At 37.6% G+C, this 25,278-nt stretch overlaps 2 protein-coding genes across 3 annotated transcripts in view; both read left to right on the top strand.

Annotated features, from left to right (window-relative positions):
• Positions 1-3,484, top strand: part of spire2 (spire-type actin nucleation factor 2) — a 29,315-nt gene extending 25,831 nt beyond the window's left edge. For both annotated transcript variants that reach the window (XM_058992625.1, XM_034040542.3), the window contains exons 13-15: positions 555-582; positions 1,039-1,136; positions 1,967-3,484. In XM_058992625.1, coding sequence (XP_058848608.1) covers positions 555-582; positions 1,039-1,136; positions 1,967-2,180 — 340 coding nt within the window. In that variant the 3' untranslated portion in view covers positions 2,181-3,484. The remainder of the gene's footprint in view (positions 1-554; positions 583-1,038; positions 1,137-1,966) is intronic.
• A 2,793-nt stretch (positions 3,485-6,277) lies between these two features.
• The window catches only part of LOC117424316 (beta-2-syntrophin-like), a 72,712-nt gene continuing 53,711 nt past the window's right edge, over positions 6,278-25,278 (top strand). Inside the window, exon 1 of the mRNA XM_034040543.3 lies at positions 6,278-7,172. Within this exon, the coding sequence (XP_033896434.3) occupies positions 6,461-7,172 (712 nt within the window). The 5' untranslated portion in view covers positions 6,278-6,460. The remainder of the gene's footprint in view (positions 7,173-25,278) is intronic.

The following is a 25,278-nucleotide window of genomic DNA, read 5'->3' as shown; positions in this document are numbered from 1 at the left end:
CAACAAAACAAGTGTCCACCTGTTTCAAAGTAACAGAGGTAGCACAATTTTCATGAGATTACATTGCCAAGTGTTTTTTTTTTTTTTTTTTTTTTTAAGACCTGTAGTTTCCGAATGTTCCAATTCCATACCCAGGGTTTATACAAACCCACATTTTAAATTAAGGGGTCTTCAAATGTTTTGGAGTGGAGAGTCTTATGTTTTGAAATTGTTGAATAACAGCATACTGGAACGGGTTTTAGTCTGGGTATTACTGCAATCCTAAGGAATATAAGTACTATACAGTACTAATTAATTGTGCAACACACTGCTGATGGCCCTGGATTGTCCTTTGTGTGCCCTCTAGTGTCAAGCCTTGTGTGTTATTCCATTTACATTTTTTAGCAGGGTGACCTAGCCAGAGGGGTAGTAGATTAGTGTACATGTGTATTTTCCTGATGTGATCATGCAAAGTATTCCTGAAAAGCAAGTGCTCTTTTTAAGACAACTGGATCTCAATGTGGGGCAGCATTCGCCTACACACCTCTGTATCTAACTGTTTTATTTTCCTACAGAAATGTGTGTGGATCATGCAGTGTAAAGGTAAGAACTTCAGTTTATCAAGGGATTGGGGCACAATCACCCATTTTTAGATAAAATATAATCTGTGTGGGCATCATTTCTTTTGCATAAATAGCCTTGTTTTATTCCAAATCATGTTACAACTATCAAGTAACATCTACTGTATACAATTCCATTTGCATACACGAGATATGGATTAGGAATTTATGGGAGATGAAACCAGAGTTTCAGTTGAAACAGGATAGGAACAAAAAGGTACAAATACATTTATTTTATATGTTGAATAAGGATTAGTGGAGGTGCATTAAAGGAATTATGTGCAGTAATATTCACTTAGAAATGTTTATTATGAATTATCCCCCCTGTATTTTTCCTGTTTTCTATTCTAGAACCCAAATGTAGATGATTGTATAATCTATTTGTATTAAGCCCCCATTGGTAGTATTACTGTAGTTATTTTGTTTTATTGCTCTGTAGATGAAGATCCCTTCAAAGAAGCTGGCACACATACCTGTTTATGCCATGGGTTTTGAGAGCACTGGAGGCCGTCACTCCAAGAAGCATGATGTCTATCAGTAAGCCATTTAGTACACTGCGCTTTGGGATGCACAGCCTAAGCGTGCTATATACTGCATTACTGCTCTGTGTGTTTGCTGTATTGAATGATCATTTTGGATGACCCCTAAATAAACCTTCTCTAGTTCCTGGTTGCTGGGTTTTGTTTTAACTGGGATCGTAATCACATTAAACTGCATTTCTTTCATACCGCTTACAAGATGGCAATTGCAGCATCTGATACCTGGGCTGGAAGAAAATTGCGTTAAAGCCCTAGATTAAAAAAAAAAAAAGCACCTCATGATAAATTTATTACCAGACCCACAGAGCTACATGTATAGTCTAGAAAGACAATATACTGTACTGCACTGATTTATATACAGTACATGTACAGTGAGTATTTTAACCTGTTGGCCTAATGTTGTAATTGGTTTATATTTGCGAGGCTCTTGTAAGGAAAGCCAAATCCATTATTCTTACACACTCAATGTAAAGCCAAACACAATCTAGCTGTCAAAAATGCAGATCTCCTTCTAAAAAATGAAATGGCTGCAGTATGTTATCATAGCCTATTAAAACAGATGCACATCTTGAACAGTTTTAAAAAACTGATTTTAGTATACAGTGAAATCCTACTATTCACCAAACGGCCTTCATAGTTCCCAGTAAAAGCCAAATTGCAAGGAGAGGATTTACTGTAGGGGCGGGTTGGGGGGGGGCATTCATTTAAAGTATGTGGTTTTGCCACTCGTTTGTGTAACATTGTATAGAGTATCAATCCACTGAGCATGGCTAGATGATTGACCTTGGAAGGATATACTTGTTATGGCTGCTGTTTTCCACATCCCAGGTCTCTAAGGAGTCTGAGCTGCCGGTCGGTTGAAGAGGAGTTCCCTCATCTCTATGCCAACGGCTGCAGTCTGAAGGATATCTGCACTGAGTGCACCAAGTTTGTCGGTGATGTCATCACCTCGAGCCGGAAGAGTTTGGACATTCTGAACACCACACCCAGAAAAGCCCAATCCCTGCGTGTCCCTGTTGGCAGGTCTGCAAAGTATAAATAAACTCCTTTTTCGGGACTTAATTCAGCCATCTCCGAACTGAAAAAGCATAATGTTCCTTTACCGGCATGTTCTAAATAATGCAGTATTGCCTGTGATAGCTTCTCCTTCCGGTTCTCTCCTGAAGCACATTCCTCAGCATCTTGTCTGAAAGAACAGCTGTACAGTCGGCCAGGTATGGCCTTGCAAACCCACGGAGTGTGTTGCCATTGGCTTTGCAAATCACAAAATCATTGTAAAAGTATTTAATGAATGTGATCCACAACTACATCTGAAATATGCCTTCTGTATTGGAGTGGACAGCAACATTCTGCCTTGCCTCAACAAGTGCAGCTTGGATTTAAAAAAAGGGAACATGCAAGGCAGTGATTCAGGAAAGGTGTTGGGATGGGATTATGAAACTCCAGAAACTTGAAAAAAGACACTAACCTTTCTATGTTGTCCACACTGAGAACTAGCGAAATATTCTTTATCTAAGCGTTATAGTTCATCAGGACTTCCATCATAACCACCATGGATGTGGCTTGAGATGTACAGTAATTCCTGATGAAAGATTTGTATGTATATAAAAAACAACACATGTATTGCTATTGCTGCTGCTGCTGCTGCAGAATGAAAGAAAATGCACCTCCTAAAGTGTAAAGCAGAAGACTACTGTTTGTCTTTTATGTGTATATATGAGGAGTACCATTTTTTTTTTATCCCTCAGTAAACAAATATGATGTACAGTATTTGCATTGGAATTCTGCAATCCAGACCTTGTATTGAGACATGTTATCCACCCAGTAGCTGGTCTTTAATTGATAGCATGGGAATGTTTTCATTTTAATAACGTAACTCAACAGGGTAGTTACACATGAATGGTTGCATTTCCAACCATTGAGTTCTGTGGTTGCAGAATTACAACAAGGCTACTACAGCATGAAGAGCCAAGATGGATTTTCATAATGGCAATAATAACCTAGACCTACTGAAGCTACCAGTGCGGTCTTTCATTAAGATTGCTTCCCAGTTAATTTTAAAAAAAAAGTTTAACTTGTTTTTATGTCCTGCTGCTCTGGAGAGTTTATGTTGTGTGTTGTGTGGTTGTTTTTTTTTTTTTTTGGTTTTTTTTTTATACTTGGTTTGTGTTTGTCATGTTACCCTACATTTGTTCTCATGAGAAAACATTGTATGCTAGATTTGTGACGATAGGGAAAGCTACCTGGCTTTGATTCTCCAGTTAGCTGTATTAAAATGGTGCCAACAGCAAAAGGATCATCTTAACACGGAATAAAATGAAACTGCAATAAAACTGTGCTGTAGTGTGTTGTGCATAATGCATGCTGTCAGTTGCTATGGCATGCAAAGATTTAAACAGGTTCATTTATTATCCCGCTCAGGATAATACATAATGGTTATTGGGAGTATCCTACAAGGCTGTACGCTAACTTTTTTTGGTAGGAGCACGCACACACAAAGACCTGTATATTTGTATATTTGTATATTAATATACACAATTAACATTTTTCAACTTTGCACAAGATAAAACGGAGAACAGTTCATGTCCAGAGTATTGCCGAGGCTTTACTTTTCAACACCTATTTTTAAAAACTTCAACCCCCCCCCCAATCCTTTCTTCTAGGCTAAATAGATTGTTCCCTCATCCTATCTCCACAACTCATTTCTGTAAGGCTTGGGATTAGTCTGTGCCTTTCAGTCTTGCCGATGTTTAGTATTGCCCTATCAAGATCCTTAAATTTTGTTAACCTCTCACGTGTGGGGGGAACCTCATGTGTGGGGGGATCCCTTTTCTGTTTTGAGATCTGATTTGTAGAGCAGGATGGCAGACCAGGGATTATATTGAAACTGACAGGTCTGCAGCTATCTCTCAAATCTAAACCAATATAATAACTGCAGCGATTTTGAAAGTTTGTATTGTTCTGACAACTGGGCTGAGGACTCGGGTTAGAGTTGAAACCAAGCTGAGATCTGATTAATCTTAAGTGATGCATTTTAGGTCAAAGGAGAAGGAAGTTTATAACTAGTTACATACCCTTGTCTCTGTATCCATTTAAATGGGTGTTGGGATTTCCATTATAAATCATACACTGGAAATGCATTTAAAGTAATAACCCAGGCTTAAAAATAGAATTCCTAGGGCATTATTTTCATAGGTTTTCCTCCATTGTTTAACTATTTTGTAATAGGAGAAAAAAAATCATATTTGTGTTAAATAAGAAACAAAATACATTGAGAGTGCTTAAGAGGACTTGAAATATATAACTTAGTAGTTTGGGTCTAAAATTAACAGGTGTTTTTCAAAACGGGTTAATTAAAGACTGGAATAAACACTTTAAATATGACCTCTTATCTCTTAATAATGTTGGTAATGTTAATAAAATATGTCTTTAGCATTCCTTTTAAAGTCGACATTTTCATGTCCCCAGTTCTAAAAACACCTACATAAGAAATGTGCTCTTGAAATGTATCACTAAAATGGTAGGTCCCAGAAATCAGACCCATTCTAAATTCCTTCATGTCTTGTGTACAGTACAATATTTTGTCCGACTTTGGAATTATATAGCCAAATGGTAGTTCTTCACAGAAGATAATGTATTATGCGTTATTTTTGTTATTAGTAGTTGTAGTCTGGCTGTAGATCTGATATAGTGTAGTTTTCTTAGTCTTTAGAAAAAAGAAAAACAAATTTAAACTATATATAAATTATTTGAAACCACAACCAGCCTACTATTTAAAGGAGTGAGCTAGTTGAATAATTCAATACATTTCTAGTATCTTATGTGGATCTGACATGCAGATTTTGAAAGAAGCACATTTATAGCAAAGTAAATTATATTCTGTACCGTACAAGGGTTAAGAACACGCTCTGTTTGCATGCTTGACTTTCACGCAGCCCACATCTGATACCTGCCTGGTCTGAGGATCGTGAGGACATTCCTAATTGATGTGCATGATTGTGAGTTTGGTTCAATACCTACAGGCCCGTGGATTACTAGCAATGTGTGTAGTATACCATGAAGAGGTTTATTTTTAAAATTGCCATCCGGGGAGCTATTCTGTTTAAGAAATACCATGGATGTCTTCCCAAAGGAGGGTCAGTCTTGGTTAGTGGTCTAGTGCTCCTTTGTGGATATTAAAATTGTGTCAAATTAGAGAACTGGAATTTTGTATTACCATACTCATGGCTATTCCATTTACTAGAATTCGATTTCAACCCTATTCAAATATACATAATAGGCGCATCATTTTTTGCAGTATATTGATATTGGTTCTGTGATTGTGTGTGTTTTTTTTTTGTTTTGTTTGTTTTTTTTAAACTGTACTGTATTGCTTTATTTAGCAGTATTTGATCTTTATTTTCAAATTGAAATCGCCTTCCATTATACTGTACCTTCCTTATGATTTTACCTATTGTGTGCTTTACTATTAATTCGTACTGTGGGTGGCTACTCCAACACTAGTTTTCCTTCAGTTTTTGCTCATTCACTTAAATACATTCTAATGTACATTCGGGAACACAATTATACGGTTTAGGTCTCGTCTACTGTTTATCCCAACTAAACCGCTAGAGGGCATCCATTGTCTATTAACTACACTATTGCAGCAAAATTCCTCAAACATTTCTTAGGAAAGTGTTTTTTTGTTTGTTTGTTTGTTTTTTTCCTTCAAAAATACTTTTAAAATTATAGTCTTACTTAAACATAACAACTATTGAACGATTCTGGGAGTCGATAATACATTATTCGCCCCTTTTGACGTCTAGGAGTGATCATAAATCAACAGGAACATTGCTATTGGTTTAGGGAAGGGACAGTAAAATTGAGGCCAAGCCTGGCTATGTCCAGCAATGTACATGTCTGTAAGCGCCCAACACACATTATATATATATATATATATATATATATATATATATATATATATATATATATATATATATATATATATAATATATATAATATATATATATAATATATATAATATATATATATATCTCCACACCCACTTGTCAATTTTCAAAAACACTACTCCTAGAAACCCGTCCTCCTAATGAATAATAATACGTCGACGTCGCAGCGATTGGTTTCCCAACCACCCTGCCCCTAAGTTTTTTTTCTCTCATTGCTGCTCCCTTTATGAACAAATAAGTATTTCTAATACTGGTTTCCTTTGCTACAGTTTTTCTGTTGAGTTTAAAGGTGTGTAGGTGTGTCGCTTTAACCAAGTGCTTTAAAAAAAAAAATTTAAAAAAAATTATGAATGTAGTTTAAATTGCAAACAACATGGCTGTTTGGACAAGGGCTGATAAGAATGGACTTCTTGAACTTTTGCTCCGGGACCGCTGGATTCGGGTATTGGCAGAACTCACCCGGGAAACACTCACCCTCACAGCTGATGCTGAACCAGGGCATGGAGGTGCTATGGAATATAATATTAGCCATCTGCCCGGGGCGTGGAATGGGGTGACAAACGGAACCGAACCAGGGACGGCAGCTGGCAACTCGAACCGATCCTACAACCAGAATTCGAATCACAGTGCGCTTAGGCGAACTGGGAGCCCTGGCAATGGTGGGACAAACCGAGGTCAAACTGATACCAGCTCCGGGGTCAACAGCCCTGGTTCGGGCCGGGTTCCCCATGACAACGGGACGGTTTCTGATTTAGGTATCCCTGGCTCTAGTTTTAGTAGCGCAGGACCAGTGAGGTCTGGGGAACCTAATATAAGTTTAGAAAGTGGTGGTTCTGAGATGGTAAGAAAGGTTCGAGTACTGAAACAGGAGTCTGGTGGGCTTGGTATCAGTATCAAGGGGGGACAGGAGAACCGTATGCCTATCCTCATTTCCAAGATTTTCCCCGGACTCGCCGCGGACCACAGTCGGGCTCTTCGGGTCGGGGATGCCATTCTGTCTGTCAACGGCAACGACCTCCGTGAAGCAACTCACGATCAAGCAGTCCAGGCACTGAAAAAGGCCGGCAAAGAAGTTACACTAGAAGGTGAGTCAATGCAGCATATTCTGGGGATTTATCCAGGCCTGGTGATTAAAATAGTTTTGCAGAAAAGTAATACTCCGTACGATAGCCTACTAAATATAAAGGAAAAAAAACAACAATATAGAGAAAAAGGTGCAGGTTATCTGATCACAATAGTTGCAACAGTGCTGTCAAAAGTTCTGTTACAAGATGGTTACATAATCAAAGTCTACCAAGAAAATCTCAAATATTTACAGGAGTAACTTAGGATACACGAAGACACATGTCAGTGTACGTTTTACTATTGCATTTTAAATGTGTTTATTTTAAACTTTGTTAGAGTAGTCTACGGAATTAATCTGTTCATGTGATCGTGCTATGTAAAGTTACAGGCTGGAGAAAATTGTAACTATGAAGTGTGCAATATTCCTTATGGACATGTGCCGTTCATATATGTAGCCGTACTATCATGCTAAATGTACAGGACTGATACCAAATCGTTTGTTCATGTTCATCAAATGTGGCATACATCTGATAAACGCAGGTTTGTACTTTTTGTGTTTTACTTGTTTGTCTTGGTTTCATTTTATCGTCTCGCAATTTCCTAGAAACGCAGATGACCCTAACATGTTACGTGCTTCTTTCAAGCTGTCCGCTAAGGGCATAGTATTTCCTTTTGTACTAAAAGTTATAATAATTCATAGTGCAAATGCAAATAATGTAGACGATTGGCTTCAGCTCTTATATATTTTAGAGCATGGTGAAAACAGTTGTGCGTCTTTGCTTGTACTTCTCGTGCTTCAGATCTGCCTCGCATTGATTTTAGTTAGTGGCTGTCAGGTGCTCAAGTGCGCGGTTTTTACTTTTATTAAAGCAGTACATTTTACAAGATGCGCAGGAGTCTCAATTTCACAAACATTTTGAGAGAAGTAAATATCTATATTTGATTAGAGGCTGTGGTTTCTTTGATGTTGTCTTCACATCACATACTTTAGATAATTACTGGCAGTAGAATTTGTACTGGTGAAAAGAAACCACTAGTCACTCCTATGTGTAAAATGCAAGCGCTATAAGATCATATCATTATGCACTTATCTAGTTTCAGTTGTGAAATGCTTATTCCTCACTGTACTGCATTCTGCATTGAATATAACATGGTATCTCCAGGCAGTGTAGTTTAATTCTGTGTAATCCAGTGTTCGCTGTCTCACAAATCTTTGCCAGGAATTTCGCTGTTGTTTGTTTGTCTTTTTTTACAACAGGCTGTCAGAATCTGTGAAATGTCCATCTGCTAGAAAATGATGGAAGCTGTGCTTAACTAATGGGGTGAGAGAACCAGTCCTTATGTGAGGAACTGTTTCTTCATCTACCCATCTACCCATCTACCCTTATTTATATATTTCATGCAGTGTGATTTGTAATACCAGTTCCTATACAATTTACAGAATGGTGGCAATCGGATAAAAGTTGAGGCCTATTTGCCAGGATAAGCATGTGATCTGTGCCTGGCTGATTTCATGCCTTGATTTGGGTTGTGCCAGTTTAACCTGGAGCAACTGAATCGTTCTCATCTTCAACAAAATACTGTGGGCTTTTCTTAAATGTTTTTACACTCAATAGGAATCTGGGATAATCTAATTTGTGCTGCAGCCTCTAATGAAATCTGTGGTCACAGGTTTAGTACATAACTGCATAACGCTTCAAAAAGCAGGGCATTGGAGTAGCCCCAGTTTTATGTAAATGAATGTTAACCTGACCAAGAAGCCTTCTGGCCTGAAGAAGAAAGAGTCCCAGTGCTGTAAGAGATTTGATGCAACAACAATTAACTTTGGTTATATAATGAAAACTTGATAGTCAGAACAGAGTAATGTGGCATTAGAACGACCTTGTAGGGATAGGTTGGTTGTTAATGATTTCATTTGTCTGGGGCACTGTCTGTGTGGAGATATTTGGGGAATAGTAAATGAATGAGCAGTGAAGAACAATGCAGCCTCCACCATTTCAGGTGTTCTTTACCCATTAAATAAAGAACTGAAATATCCACATTTTTAGTACACTTTAATACCTGCCTAAAATGAGCTTATAGTAAATTCCATAGGTGTATCGGGAATTGGTTTACAAAAGACATTAAAGTTTAATTGAATAACAAAGAATGCAAGGTAATGGAAACTGAAGCCTTAATGCAATGCCTGATGTAACCATTGTTTTAGCTATACACTTGCAATAACTACCAAAGTCTGCTGGCGACTTTGCCAAAATGTTCTAATGCTTTTCCACATTTCAGTGTCAAATCTGATATAAAGATATAATAGGTTTGGTACTAGTCTGGGCATTCATTAAAAAGAAAGTTTTGAAAGTCAAACATATAAGGTGTTAAACATATGGACCAGTTCCAGCTTTTTTTCTGTCAGTGTCCCTTTGAACCACACAAGAGGGATCACAGCGGATCAGCAGACAGAGGCCTGGGCTGCTGAAACTGCAGGTTCAGCAGTATTGCATCATAACACTGTGCTGCAACTGAGCAAAATTACATAACTAAACACAGTAGCCTGAGAGATGTGCTGAACATAAAAAAGTAATGACAGATTAAAACGTGTGTCAGGAACACGGCGCAGCTGTAAATTCAAAGTTAGAGCCATCAGTATGAAGATAAAGTTAATAACATACAGTATATCAACAGCATGTACAGAACAGTATATAAAAAGAATAAAAGCTATGACATATTTAATCGCAATTTAATAAGCATTTCTACAGATGTATGTAAACATGTGTGATGTGCAGATGTACGAACAGACAGCAACCTCCCTTTATCCCCAGAATCTGATATTGTCAATAACTTTAGCTAAATAATGTGAATGCCAAGTTTAATGACAATTGTATTAGCAGTTCTCCATATATATGAACAATTTTGATATCATACCCAGGGGTGGGGGGTTGCAATGCCTTTACACTTCAAAATGGGGATAATGGGGAAGCCACACACGACTGGTAATGTGTAATCAGTTTTGACTGTCACCAGCATTGCAAAAATACAGGTGAAGTAAATGGGCAATATTATTATTATTTATTTCTTAGCAGACACTCTTATCCAGCATGACTTACAATTGTTACAAGATATCACATTATTTTTACATACAATTACATTATTTTTCATACAATTACCCATTTATACAGTTGGGTTTTTACTGGAGCATTCTAGGTTAAGTACCTTGCTCAAGGGTACAGCAGCAGGGTCCCCCACCTGGGATTGAACCCACGACCCTCTGGACAAGAGTTCAGAGCCCTAACCACTACTCCACACTGCTGCTCTAAGTAGCAATAAGTATCCCTCCCCCAGTCTTTAAGGTTATTGGGGTTAATATCTATCCACGAATACTGACCATGGATAGTCACATAACTAATTTTTGTACAGACATTTTTACTTTTGAATATATTAAATTCACAATCATAAAATGTTTTTTTTTTTAAATGATCAAAATGGACTTCAAAATAACTGCATTATATTTGTACTCTGAATCTTTATTTCTGTGCTTTTTCTAAAAGGAAAAATACCAGCAACAATCATATAACTAATAAGAAAAATAAAATTAGACTGAATTGTTTATCAGAAGCATTTTTCCGTTCTGAAAAAATCTGTGCTAATGATGATTTGGAGTAAAAAAAAAGAGAAGGAGGATGGACAGTGATGCAGAAATTATATTACACCAAGGTCATTTGAAAGGAGCAGCGGGGGACCCAAGCTGTAATGCACCAGGGTGATGAGAGAGCATCTTCTGCTGATTCAGCTGAGCATTTGAACATTCACCAAGCTGTATATTTCCACACATTGGGGCATGCAAACTTTTGACGACATCTTCTCTCTCTCTCTCTCTCTCTCTCTCTCTCTCTCTCTCTCTCTCTCTCTCTCTCTCTCTCTCTCTCTCTCTCCTGTATATAGATAGAAACCACTTAGAAATGCAACCAATAGGAGTCTTTTCAGAAGCAGAAAAGGAGTTAGCCAGGTAAATAATTATCTAAGCGAACGTTGACAAACATTCTGACTAGAAGTCTTACTTGAGAGTTTAATAGTTATGGAGGAATATTGTAGAAAAAGTTGGATATCAAAATATTCAGAAAATGTAAATGTTAAAAGTATACCTTAGTAGCTGGTTTCACAGACCCTGATTAACATGAATCTTGGACTATCCGATGTTGCTTTACATGTAGTAGGCTGTGATTACAGCTAGACTTTACAGTGTTGACTCCTGTCCATTTAAAAACTGGACTAAAACCATCCAAGCCTCAAACAGATGCTTCTCAACATGAAGAGTTTCGGACACTGAAATAAAAAAGTACACTCACCTGCTAGTAAACAAATCACACAACCCATTTACCCTAATCTCATTTCATTTACCTTTGTTTACCAAGCCCATCCTAGCTGAGGTTACACACTAAGTCTCTGTTAAGGGCTGATTTGCATTCAGTTTAAATGGAGCTAGTTCTAAAGCACAAGTACTTTAAATTAAAGAAACCAGTGACCAGTTGACCACATTTTGAACTGATTTTTCATGTGACAACCTACATATAGAAAGCATTGCTGTATTTCTTTGAGGAAGTCTAAAAATGGAACCACACTTGGTGTGTCATGTTTTATTGAGCATTCTTTAAATGAGAGATAGCATTTTTTTAGTTTTTGAAAAGTAAGATATCAAGTACCCTGTCAGCATTTTAGCATTTAGCTCATTTATCCCCATTCATCCAAAACTGATTTACTCACTTTATACAGACGACCTAATGGGGAATGGATGTCTACAGAAATAGCTCAAATAAAACCTAGAGTTATGCAAGTCTAAGTTTATTACTTTGATTGCCTACACATGTAGGGTGCATAGGAATTTTCTCTCCCTTTCTTTTTTAAACTTTTTTTGTTCAGCATGCATTTTATTACACCTATTTATACCCTAACCCTAATTCTTCACTAGCTACATTAAAACCAGCACAATGAGTTAACTATATAGTGCCCAGCACCAACAAAGCACAAAACAGTGTTTACATTTGCCTATTTATTCGTTGTTGATGTGGGTTTTAAAAAGTGAGAACATATGTAGAAGCTGTTTTATGGATTCTGAGTGATTGACATTAACTGTTAGGTAGTTATTCTTGGCATTTATGACAAATAATTTGTTATCAACAGAGACTCGACATGCTTAATTTGGGATTGACAAAAATAGGGTTTAATGAAATGTTAATGACTGGAAAGTTGAGGACAGAAATGGGAAAAATGTCACAAGAGGCAGCCACTCTATTTGGTAGTGATGGAGTCCAGAATGGCGTTACTTTGACACCAATTAGCTAATGAGCCTTGATCTTTTGCTGTTATTGCCTTGCTGTCAGCAGCAGGTCAGTGTCATAATCACAGAAGAGTTACATCTGATGGCAAGTTACACATTACTACACTTACAGCATGCTCCAAGACTACATTGCTTTATGCTGGAGGACCCAGACATTTCCACTTTCCATGATGCTGGGTCTGAAGAACAAAGTAGCTGTGAAATTGGCCCACTACCACCCACATCATATTTATGTGTGTTGTAAGTGACGCATGTCTGTATCATTCTTTATACTTTCCATCTTTTGCAGCAAAGCCTACAACACTGCTGGTAAATTTGATTTGCCTCCTACAAGAATGAAATGCAGGCCTGTGTAGAAGAGATATGCAAAGGCATACGAACGCACTGGCCCACAGTACAGTTGTGTGTTGGCTGAGATAGTTCTGCTAATGAATACAAATACACACTTTTTACCTTTTAGCTTTGCATAGCAGATATCACTCGCAAAAGCCTTCCTTCAACATATTCCAATGTTTTTGCATGACGGTGAGTGTTCTCTCCAGACATACCAGCTTATCAGCAGGTTGAATATATTATAAACTGAGAATTTATATTTTCTCATTGAATTCCTTCCTTTTTGTGGAGAAATGTCTTCTGTTGAAGCGGTTGTAACTATCAAAATAATTTCCTTAACCTTTCCTGTTGTGCACTTACATTCGCTGAATAGGTCTCAGTCTTACCAGCTGCAAAGTGTGTCAGCCAGCTATCCAAACTCATTTCAAGTTACTGTACGGTAATCTGTTATTTTTTACAAGGCAGTGCAGAGTTAGTACAAGGCCATCACCTCCGACAGGTTAGCTGGTTGGAGCTTGGAGAAGTGTGTTCTTCAGACTCAATGTTTTGTGAAGTCTTTTTGAAATTCCTCCATTACAATAGCCTTATCTAATTACAAATTTTAACCAAAGTTTAATTCAATCCTACAATATTTAGTATTTGGGGAATGGCAGTGCTTTGTAAATAGGTTTGTTTTTAACTTTTTGACAGTTATTCTAAGCTGATAGAATGTATTTTTGTTGCTGTACAGGTATGTAAAAAAAACAAAAAAAAAAACAACCCATAACATTTTACATACAAATAAATAATGGAAATGTATCCAAGTGAGTTGTAAAAACAATACATAGTACACATTAAAAGCTAAATATGTCTGCTGAAAGTCTTTGATATTGGGCTGATATTGTGTGCTTGGTTTTAGATATATCCAAGATTGCATAAATTACTGATGTTTCTTGAGGAACAGTCTCAAAAGTGACTTTGTAGCCACTGTGGAGAACAGAGAGATTTCTCCACTTCAATACTTCCTGAAAGAAGGCCGGAATCATTAAGGAATGGCCACTTATCCCTTCAGAGCAATTGAAACACCTTGCAAACTCATCCCAGGGGAAGTCCTGTACAGTATTAGTACACTCGGACATCCTTGTGGGTTAACTACATCGATTTCACCTGGTAAAATACATTTTAAATGAATAAACGCAACCCTTTCTAGTACACTTGTGAATCATTCATGAGATGTCCCTAGTTCCCCTGCAATCCTATTATCCTGTATTATAACCAATTAGCAAGCTTTCTATACAGATGGTAATGGAAGTCGTTTAAACCATTTAGTCTTTTTAAGATTCTGGAGCGATTAAGACTGTATTGTATTCAATTGAGTGGTTTCACTTTGCAGCAGTAATGGATGTGGTTTTGCTTATTCCTACAAAGAATTGTGTCCTACAAAAAATATCCTCACAGTGAAGCTTTTGTGTGGTTTCATTTTTTGTTTTGGGACATATTTAAATCCTATGAGATCCGTACAGTAGTTTAATAAATTAGTGATTTAGAATAACCTAGGTATAAACACTAAATAAATGAGATTTCCATGTAGTCAGATTGAGCCGTGAGGCACATTTATTCAATATGCCGCATTTATGAAAAGTGTGTGCTGATCTTGACAGCCCAGAACCCCAGAAACAGGAACAGGGCTTGTCTCCTTAGACCTTGAGAAACCAAGATCCTGCCAATGCCAATTCAGATCTAGTTCTTTCAGGAATCGTGATGGAAGTTCCTGATAGCAAGATATATAGATATACTGATGCATATGAAGTGGACCAAGTCCGTATTGAACTGTGTAATGTGTTTCCCGCATGGGGAAGAGTAAACAGCTGTTTTAAAAAGTAATAAGAATGGGTCTCACAAGTACTGTACAGTACCTACCCCTGTAACCCCCATCCAATATGCAGATTGTAATGATGGGGGTTTGACTCACTGGGATCCCAGGTACAAATCTGACGAAAACTAACCTAATTTATATAGTTGCAAATGTTGTCCTTTTAGCTTACACTGATGACAATGGTGAATACCTGCTGACCAAGAGGCAAGTTGTTCAGCTATCCAGTATGTGCTGCTGTAAGAGCTTGGTTATTGCTTTAGTTAGACATTTTATATGGGTGCTTTACTCAGCAGTGTCTCTTGGCACTGTGCCTGCATTAACGTACATTGCAAATCCTTCTTAGTTAATAAATACAGTATACTATGCAGACGAGAAATTGAAATTGAAGCTAAAGCCCCTTTCACACTGGCACTTCTACCCGGACCCGGGTTCTGGCTACCTGGGTCACAATCCTGCATAGTGTGAAACCAGGTTAACATGGGTCCCAGCAACCCACCTCAGGATGTGGGTTGACACGCTTTGACCCAGGTTGAGCGAGACAAAATGCATGACGAAATAACAAACAGCTACACCTGTGTGAAGGTTTCACTTCCGCGAGGAACATTTCTGTTTATTCTGTTCAGCCATATTTGTGTTGCTTGAGACACACCAGGAGCCAGGTTACAGTACGGATGAAGAAACATTTGCTCTAATCAACATTTGGGCCGACGGTTCAATCCAGAGAAGCTTGGACGGAAGGTCTATAACAAGCTGCTTCCGGGGCATTGATACGGGTATTGTTTACTTGCGTCTGTCACCCAGGTCAACCCTGCTTTATCAAAAGCAGTGTGAAGTCGTGTAGCCAAACCGCATGATACCGGGTCTTGCTTTGGGTAGGTTCCGACCCAGGCAGAGCATGCCAGTGTGAAAGGGGCTTTAGAAACAGTGGTAGTGTCATTTGATTAGGGTCTCATTATCCTCTTACCTATTGATTTAAAGTTAGATAAATGAAAGCATGAAGGCATGCATACTTTTTAAATAAATGAATTAATAAACACAATTCAAAGGCTTTAATAAAGATTTTATTTCAATTGAAACCACTCACTGACTTAATTGGGATGACACTTCATTCATTTACCTTGAATAAGCAATTTGTTTGTGAGTTGCCCATGGTAGAAAATACAGGCCAATGCCTCTAAATATAATGTTTTACAGGCGATACATGTCTTAAAAGTTAAATATAACCTTGTACCCCATCAAATGACATTACAAAAACGTACACTGTAGAATGAGTTTAGATTTTAGACGTCAGTTAATTCATTACTGATAAAATCTGTTTTGAGGCTTAACTTACAAGATCTTTTTTATTATTAGGCTATACTTATACTTGTCCACAAATGCATTTCAAATATTTGAATGTACTGTATCTTTTTGGAAGCTCTAATGCACTTTTCAGCCCTCCTCATTATGCTTCCTTACAAGAGGGGAACAAACGATAAGTGTTCTGTATGACAATAATAGAAAGCTCTTGAGAGTGTCAAGGGTATCAAGACTCAAAATACAATCAAACACAAAACCGTCATTGGACTGTTCAGCAGCAGACACATTGAGAAAAGTAGTGATAGAAGCATTACTGGAACAAACTGTTCCTTACTGTAGTCTGTGACAGCACTTACCAATCTACTGGTATTTAAGAAAACGCCACATCTAAATTCAAATGTATTTCATTAAACGCTTTGGAAACTTTGTAAAACTCTTTTGATCCCCTTTGCACTAGCACAAAAAAAGGTTGAAAAACAAACTTATCTCAGTTGGCAATTTTGCAGTAGGACTTGTGTAGGGATGTCTTTTTCTTAATTTATTTTCTTTAAAACCCATTTCAGTTGAACCTTTTCTTCACCAGTAACTCATTCAGAGTAATGGAAAAAATATTTAAAAATTGGCAGCAGCAACACTCTGGAAAATGCCAGCTGTGCTCAGAGAGCACTGCTCACATGAGTTTGATTTGTTTCCTGCTTGTGTCTGACCAAAGTTAAAGTTGTCACTCATTTAACTGTTAGTTTCCTGCCTTTTCAGCTGCTTCAGTAACTCAGTGGCCTGTTCTAGGAGCTTGATTACATGGTGGAATAGAAATGTATTCCAATAGTCCTATGCAGAGTATCTCATGGTGAGGCTATTAAAAGGGAAATAGAATGTTAGGTTGGAAGTGTGGAGTACAAGTCTAGGCAAGTTTAGCTAAAACAATATATTGCTCTAATTGGACCCCACCTAGAATACTGTGTCCAGTTTTGGTCACTGTGCTGTAAGACAAATGATTAGACATTAGACAAATGATAGTGTAGCGTTAGTGCTATTCCACCATGGAGTTCTTGGACAAAGTGTTAACATATTAACTGACCTATGGAAATAATAAAATATAAATAAATAATAAAACACAAGCTACTACGTAGAAAGTGATTGCTGGTCCAGTCCATTTAGTCTACATATTAAGTCACCTTTTTGGTGTAAATAGCCAACTTTTCTATATTTGGATAAAGGAATTTTGAGTTCATTAGCTGCAGGGTTAAGCGGGATTCGAGAGTGTATATCAAAGCAAGGTAATGAGCCATGCAGCCGTACAGGACCAGTAACGCCTCTAAGCTCAGAGGAGGTTAATATTATCTCCTTCTCACTGCGTTTGAATTCTGCTGAGCTTTTCCAAGAATGGAGGACTGAAAGGATACTCCGAAAAAGCAGTGGAGCTCTGTGGCTCTTCCATTCCAGGCCTCAAAAGTGCTCAAGAAAACCACGGGAGACAAGAAAGACAGGTCATTTGTTTTAGTTGTATTCATTTTAACCACAGACCACTTTAACCATGGGTGCAGAGATGCATACATATTTGTAATTGTAAATGTGTCAGAAACAATATCAGTACCTTGGGACCAACATAGAAGTCAGTAATATATACGCTTTCAAATCCACATTGGGTAAAAGTGGATTTTAGAAGACATAATGGCTGTCTTGTTAGACTGTTTGGCTGTTCTTGGCTTTAAGTTGATGAGAGGGACTAAATTATTACAATTTTGTACAGTATGATTGCCTGTTAATTCAAACAAAACAAATACTGATCAACTGATCTTGGTTAGAGGGGCACTGACTATTGGCTTTAAAAGTAGCCAGATGGATGTCCTGTGGTACTTTAAAGATACAGTTACTTGATTACTTGATACAGTGAGTACAACTGACTCAGTCAGTGTCACTAGCAATGTGTTGCCTGTCTGCCAGTAGAAGCCTGTATTTGTATGTTATAGTAGTTGCATGCAGACTTTTCAAATTCTAATTGCTAGTAGAACTTTTTTGCAGCTGTCACTAAGATGTGCATTAGACCTCTAGAGTGATGGCTGTTTCACTCCATGCTTAGCACAGGCCAGCAGGCTAACTGGAGTATTGGCAGGAGAGAAGGACTTGAAACTGCATTTCAAAAACAATGCTGCTAGGAAATGAGCAACACAACTTGTGAAAGCCTTAAGGAATTGTAGCACTTACATGGGTGTGATCAGGATTTAGTTTGGCAATGTCACAGGAACTTTGTCCCTACCTCTGTTTTTTACAACAGCTGAGGACTACTGCCACTACTGATTTTGTTAAATGAAAAAAAGTATCAAAACCACACTAACACATAGTGTGCTTTAATTTCTTAAAATCTATTTAGCCAATCAGAGTGGTATGCTTGACATGCTGTGTCAAGGTTAGGATGGTCACTACTGTAGCTAGATTCTTTGAACACTGATGATGGTTGTCAATTCAGGATTCCATGTCCTGCCCTACAGTGTCAGTCAGTCAGATGCCTTGTGCTTTAACTGAAATGGCTTAACTGTAAACATGTATTTTCATTTTAAAAGATGATAACTGGTACTACAATAGGTTAAAGGAATAAGGTGTGTTTCTTTCAAAACTGCACATCTAAGGCCTTTATAATGAATAAATGTGCATGGTGGAGACAAATGTTGAAACTTTTATATATAATTATGTCAAACCTTTCCTCAATGAATGATCACTTCCTTGATTCGAGGGCTGTCATAAAAATGTCGGTACCGTACATCACTTTGAAAGACCAGTGGGCAGAACTGATACGGAAACAGACCAGAGCTTCTTTCAGGATTCTAGAACCAGCCGTATAGTACAGACAAAACACACAATTGCAAAGTTGAAGACCAACATTTATTTTTGTTTGCAGTTCTCTTACAGCAGTTGTGGAAGCAGTGGGTGTGAGGTTGATACATGTATATGCACCAAATGTGATTATTTTGTATTCACACATTTATTGACCTTGAACTGAACTCATCCGGTCAAGGTTTCTATTGCACGATACAGACAGCTGGGGTGACTTTTCACAGAGAAACACGAGTGCTGACAAAGTACTGTGTACCAGTGAAGAGCATGTATTAATTGAATGGCAGGGTGAACACCTGTTCAGACATGCTGTTGAATTAGAAGATAGCTGGTGTTAATGGTGCACACTCCTCCTGCTCAGCTGCAGTTACTGCACAGTATCTAGGTCTCAGGACCCCTTGCATTGTAATTGTTGGAAATAGATTTAATGTGATTTAATACTGAATAAATAAATTGGAGGAACAGTTAAAATCCTTTAGCACGTCAGTTTTGAGTTGCAGTTCCAGTCTGCACATTTCCCTCCATATAGTATAATTTCTACCATCCCTGTTCCTGCTTCGCTCATTTGCAGCCTCTGCGGTTTTCTTACATAACACAATATTAGCTGAGTTTCAATTACATAATTTTCCCTTTCATGTTTTTCAAATGTATAGGAACTCTTAGCCATTTTTAAAACAAAAAGCACAAGTCAGCATGTATTCTTAATGCAAATTATATCTGGCTAAAGTATCATGTGACTGTCATTCACATTTTGACATTGCCAAAAACAAAATTATCTATGCCACATTATATTCAGTTGGCAGTGTTGAGGAGTAATACATTACATGATCGGATTTCTTTAAAAAAAAAAAAAAAAAAAGGATTACAGCTAATGCACAATGTGGAAACTGTAAATTGTGTCTGAGATTACAATTTGTAAATGTAATTTTAACTAGTTACATTTTTAAAGTAATATGTTACTGTTACTAGTTACAGTTTTAGTGAAGTAACTTGTAACTGGATTATTTTTTAAAAGTAACTTCCCCTACACTGTCAGCTGGAAAGAGACCTGCACACAGTATTTGTAATTTTCATAATTCATACATAACACCTTAATAGTCAGCAGGTCTTAAAATGGAAGGCCTTTTCACATAATTAAACCAGTTCAGTTCCTTTGGATAAAACTCTGAAAAAAAAAGAATAAAACAAGCTCAATTACTTTTGAGTTCAAGTGAAATAAACTTTGCAGGTGAGCTTGTGTACTACAGTACTGGATTTTGCTTTGTGCTGAAACAAACAAACCAGACTCTGTTTGTGTGGCCAAACAAACGGAGACCACCTTTGGTCTCGGTTTGGTTTGATTAAAGCAAACTCTGGAAGGGGACTGGATTTCATTGAAGAGTTCAAGCAAACCAGCCATACTCATAACTAATGCTCTTCCGGTTCTTAGTAGCTGGTTGAGCTTAAAAACTCTGTGGGTCTTTAAGGATCCCAGTGATGAAGCCATACAGTAAGCTGCCAAAATGGAGTGTGAATGGGCTCTTCAAACTAATCTAGGCACTGGTTTGTGTGTTGATGTGTTTTCAGTGCATCGGTCCCTTTAAATCTGTAAACAATTTAAAGATTTCCCTTTATACAGTAGTTCCATTAAAGCCATGATCCTGTTTGAGGATAGTGTACCTTCCAGTTTGGAAGCTGTATTTAATCCCCATATAAGTGCTGACTTCCATGTACCATGAAATCAAAGCAGTAACCGAACCATGGTAAAGGACAGAGAAGTAAGTCTTGTTATTATTTAGATTCTACATTATGTAATGTGTGCTTATGAAAGGCAGTGTTTTGTGAAGTGCTGTTGACGCAGAACACCTACAAAAGGTGCTGCAGAGCAGTGAACATTGCCTGCACTTTCTGTTAGTTTTCAAGAAGAGCCTTTTGTTTCAAACAACTGTTTTTAAAACTTTGTTTCTCAATGAAACCACAGCTGTCTAATCTTGTCTACAGAGGAAGGAAGAACCCACTACTCTCTTGCAACATTTGGCAGCTTGAAGTCTGTGCCCTGCAGTTTGCATTGCTGTTGTCAGTGCAGATGAAGCTGCTGTGTTTCCAGTTTAATTGTTGACTTTGCCACACTGTTCAGAATCTTCTTTAACTAGCCTGTCTGTGTCTGGAAACAAATAGGACTGCCTGGGGTAAACATCTGAAAGGTAACCAACACAGATAAATAATTACAGAAGGGAAAATTAGTCAGAGGACAGCTTTAATTTTTTTTTTATTTTCTGAAAGTTCTTTGTTCTTCAGCAATTACCATGGTTAACTATTGCCACCAGCCAAACCATGTTCATGTATTGTTTTAGCATAATGTAAAAACTCTGAGAGCTTTGAGAGAGTAGCTCATACCCAAACAGCAATTAACAGTGGTAACCCTAGCCTCCATATTGATTATCAAATTCAGACTAACCAATGTCAAGAAATACAAAGTAATCTCATTAGTAATAAGGTACCTTACTGGTCTGGGTTTCTTCGTGCTCCTGGTTGTTTGAATGTGTGAGTTCTTTAACGTCGCGCTGCCTTTCTCTCCCACCAGCGGGAAAAAAAAATAAAAAATCCTGCCCAAGAATCTGGACAGCTAGCTTGTTATCCTTTTGATCAGCTTAGTGGGCTTTCCTATAGCTTTCAAAAACATGATGTCATCACCCGAATAGATGACTCCTCTGTACCACTGCGTACCACTAACTGAGACAGTTAAGGGTTACAAATAACACAGGTAGATTTTTTTGTTTTTTGTTTTTTGTTTTCTCACTATTTATTATTTAAGATTTGTAAATTACTAACAATTCATTAAGATTGGGTCATTTTATATGCATTCTCAGACCAAAAAAAATTCAGGGTAATGCATTGTAAGTCCACAGTCTATTTACATATTTGTTCTTAACCATTTTTCTTTTGCCTGAAAAAGATGACTGTACATTGAATTTTGTTTTGTGAACTTTAGCAAGACATACGTCATTGGTTTTTGCATAAAAATCTAAGAAAAAACTTTTTAAAAAAAATCTGTCTGCTTTCTTTAGCCTTCGATGGCATACAGAAAAAAAAGTAATGTGGTGACCTTTCAATTTTATAGCTTCAAAACATTTCTTTACATCTATTCTTTGAAACAAAACAAAATAATGCATGTCTTCTGGCAAAATATTAAGATATAATTAATTATATGCAGTAAAAAGCAATCGTTAGTAAGGGTCAGTCAGCACACGGATATCCTACAAGAAATCAGTTTTTAGGAATTCAGAAATGTTCTCTACATCTGTGTGCCTCATAGTTACTCTGTGTTTTAGAAGTAGTGTTAGTCAATTCAGTCCATCATTTTTGACCACTTTTTACACTTACAGGCAGCACATTTTGTGTTCACGTCATAGCAGGATTTCTGAGGACTGCCTGCTGTAGAGTGGTGTTTTCTTTTTCAGTGTGTCTTTTTTTGCACATACGGGATATGAACGCTCGTTGTGATCAATTCAACTTCTTCTGCTGGTACATGTGTGATGGAGGACATTTTTCTAAAAGGAATGACATTTGGAAGCAAACTTTCCTTTCACTCTGGGCCCTGGCATCTTCTTCACGAGCGCTGTCAGAACTGCCGTAAATGATACAAAACACGATACAAAACGTATGCAAATTAGAAAAATGGTAATGCTTTGTCACGCACATGTGACCTTTCCTCAGCCCTACCTTAAATTAACATAATATTCATCTGAGGATTCATTTACTCGCCAGCATCTGTGTTTTCGTCATGTTTAACTGTAACTCCCCTTTTTAAATGACCCTGAGCACTGTTTAGTGTGTTTTGGTTTCTGAATTAAAACAGAGAAACTGTTAATTGTGAAATTAATTCGTAAAGGAGAGGCGAAAAATCAGAAGAAAACACAGAAAGCCAGAAGCTCGTGTGTGTGTGTGTGTGTGTGTGTGTGTATATATATAACTAGGGCGTCTGATTTTCAGATTTAACCCCCCCTCCCCATGCTTTTTCCTGAATTCGGGTTAAACCCGAAAACTCCCCGAATGGGCACTTACTGTATATGAATAAACACATGGGCAGTTGTCTGTGATTCAAATGCAACAGAGCAGAACTGGCGCCAATGACGGTAAGCTGACTTACATATTAGAAAAATGTGGCTTCTTAGTGTAATTTTGTGTGTGTGTGTATATATATATATATATATATATATATATATATATATATATATATATATATATATATATATATATATATATATATATACAGTACTGTGCAAAAGTTTTAGGCAGGTGTGAAAAAATGCTGTAAAGTAAGAATGCTTTCAAAAATAGACATGTAATAGATTATATTTATCAATTAACTAAATGCAAAGTGAGTGAACAGAAGAAAAATCTAAATCAAATCCATATTTGGTGTGACCACCCTTTGCCTTCAAAACAGCATCAATTCTTCTAGGTACACTTGCACAAAGTCAGGGATTTTGTAGGCAAAAAGTCAGGTGTATGATTAAACAATTATACCAAATAGGTGCTAATGATCATCAATTCAATGTGTAGGTTGAAAAACAATCATTAACTGAAACAGAAACAGCTGTGTAGGAGGAATAAAACTGGGTGAGGAACAGCCAAACTCAGCTAACAAGGTGAGGTTGCTGAAGACAGTTTACTGTCAAAAGTCATACACCATGGCAAGACTGAGCACAGCAACAAGACACAAGGTAGTTATACTGCATCAGCAAGGTCTCTCCCAGGCAGAAATTTCAAGGCAGACAGGGGTTTCCAGATGTGCTGTCCAAGCTCTTTTGAAGAAGCACAAAGAAACGGGCAACGTTGAGGACCGTAGACGCAGTGGTCGGCCAAGGAAACTTACTGTAGCAGATGAAAGACACATCATGCTTAGTTCCCTTCGCAATCGGAAGATGTCCAGCAGTGCCATCAGCTCAGAATTGGCAGAAAACAGTGGGACCCTGGTACACCCATCTACTGTCCGGAGAAGTCTGGTCAGAAGTGGCCTTCATGGAAGACTTGTGGCCAAAAAGCCATACCTCCGACGTGGAAACAAGGCCAAGCGACTCAACTATGCACGAAAACACAGGAACTGGGGTGCAGAAAAATGGCAGCAGGTGCTCTGGACTGATGAGTCAAAATTTGAAATATTTGGCTGTAGCAGAAGGCAGTTTGTTCGCTGAAGGGCTGGAGAGCGGTACACGAATGAGTGTCTGCAGGCAACAGTGAAGCATGGTGGAGGTTCCTTGCAAGTTTGGGGCTGCATTTCTGCAAATGGAGTTGGGGATTTGGTCAGAATTAATGGTCTCCTCAATGCTGAGAAGTACAGGCAGATACTTATCCATCATGCAATACCATCAGGGAGGCATCTGATTGGCCCCAAATTTATTCTGCAGCATGACAACGACCCCAAACATACAGCGAAAGTCATTAAGAACTATCTTCAGCGTAAAGAAGAACAAGGAGTCCTGGAAGTGATGGTATGGCTCTCACAGAGCCCTGATCTCAACATCATCGAGTCTGTCTGGGATTACATGAAGAGAGAGAAGCAACTGAGGCTGCCTAAATCCACAGAAGAACTGTGGTTAGTTCTCCAAGATGTTTGGGCCAACCTACCTGCCGAGTTCCTTCAAAAACTGTGTGCAAGTGTACCTAGAAGAATTGATGCTGTTTTGAAGGCAAAGGGTGGTTACACCAAATATTGATTTGATGTAGATTTTTTTTCTGTTCACTCACTTTGCATTTTGTTAATTGATAAATATAAACTATTAACATGTCTATTTTTGAAAGCATTCTTACTTTACAGCATTTTTTCACACCTGCCTAAAACTTTTGCACAGTACTGTATATAATTAGATTTTTCTAAATTACAGCAATATAGCTTTAAGGTTTTTGCTTTTTCCCACACTTTTCTTCTCAGTTATTTGTTTTATGAGCGTGTGTTTAAGCCAAGCGCATTTAGATGCAACAGTTGATCGTTTCTCTTTGTCAAACGGCATGGAGTAAAGTTGTTTAGTTTTCCTGTATGTTCTGTGTGCAATTATACTTGCAGCTCCACTACAAAATAAAAGTTGATTGGAATTGAGAAATGCTTCCATATACAGTATGTGTGTGTGTGTGTGTGTGTGTGAGATAGAGAGGGGAGAGACAGTTGTTGTCAAAAGTTTGCATACCCCAATGTGTGGAAATATTCATACATTGGGGATTTAAACTGCTGAGGACAACTTTGTTGTCAAAACTTTGTGCTTAAGCATTTAGTTTATTTTCTTTCTAAATAAAACCCGATTTCTACCTGAATATTTGTTCTTTTTTGATTATATATAAAAAAAATCCACCCGATTTCAGCCGATTTTTTCATTAAATAATTCTACCCGATTTAAGAGAGGGAGGATGTCTCTCGGAGAAAATTAGAGGTAGTCTGTTTTTATTTGTTTATTTAAAAAAAAAAACTTAACTGAATATACCTTTAAAAAAAATTCAACACAGA

Source organism: Acipenser ruthenus, chromosome 19 (assembly GCF_902713425.1).
Source record: "Acipenser ruthenus chromosome 19, fAciRut3.2 maternal haplotype, whole genome shotgun sequence".
Taxonomy (NCBI): domain Eukaryota; kingdom Metazoa; phylum Chordata; class Actinopteri; order Acipenseriformes; family Acipenseridae; genus Acipenser; species Acipenser ruthenus.
This window is presented reverse-complemented; position numbering and strand designations above follow the sequence as displayed.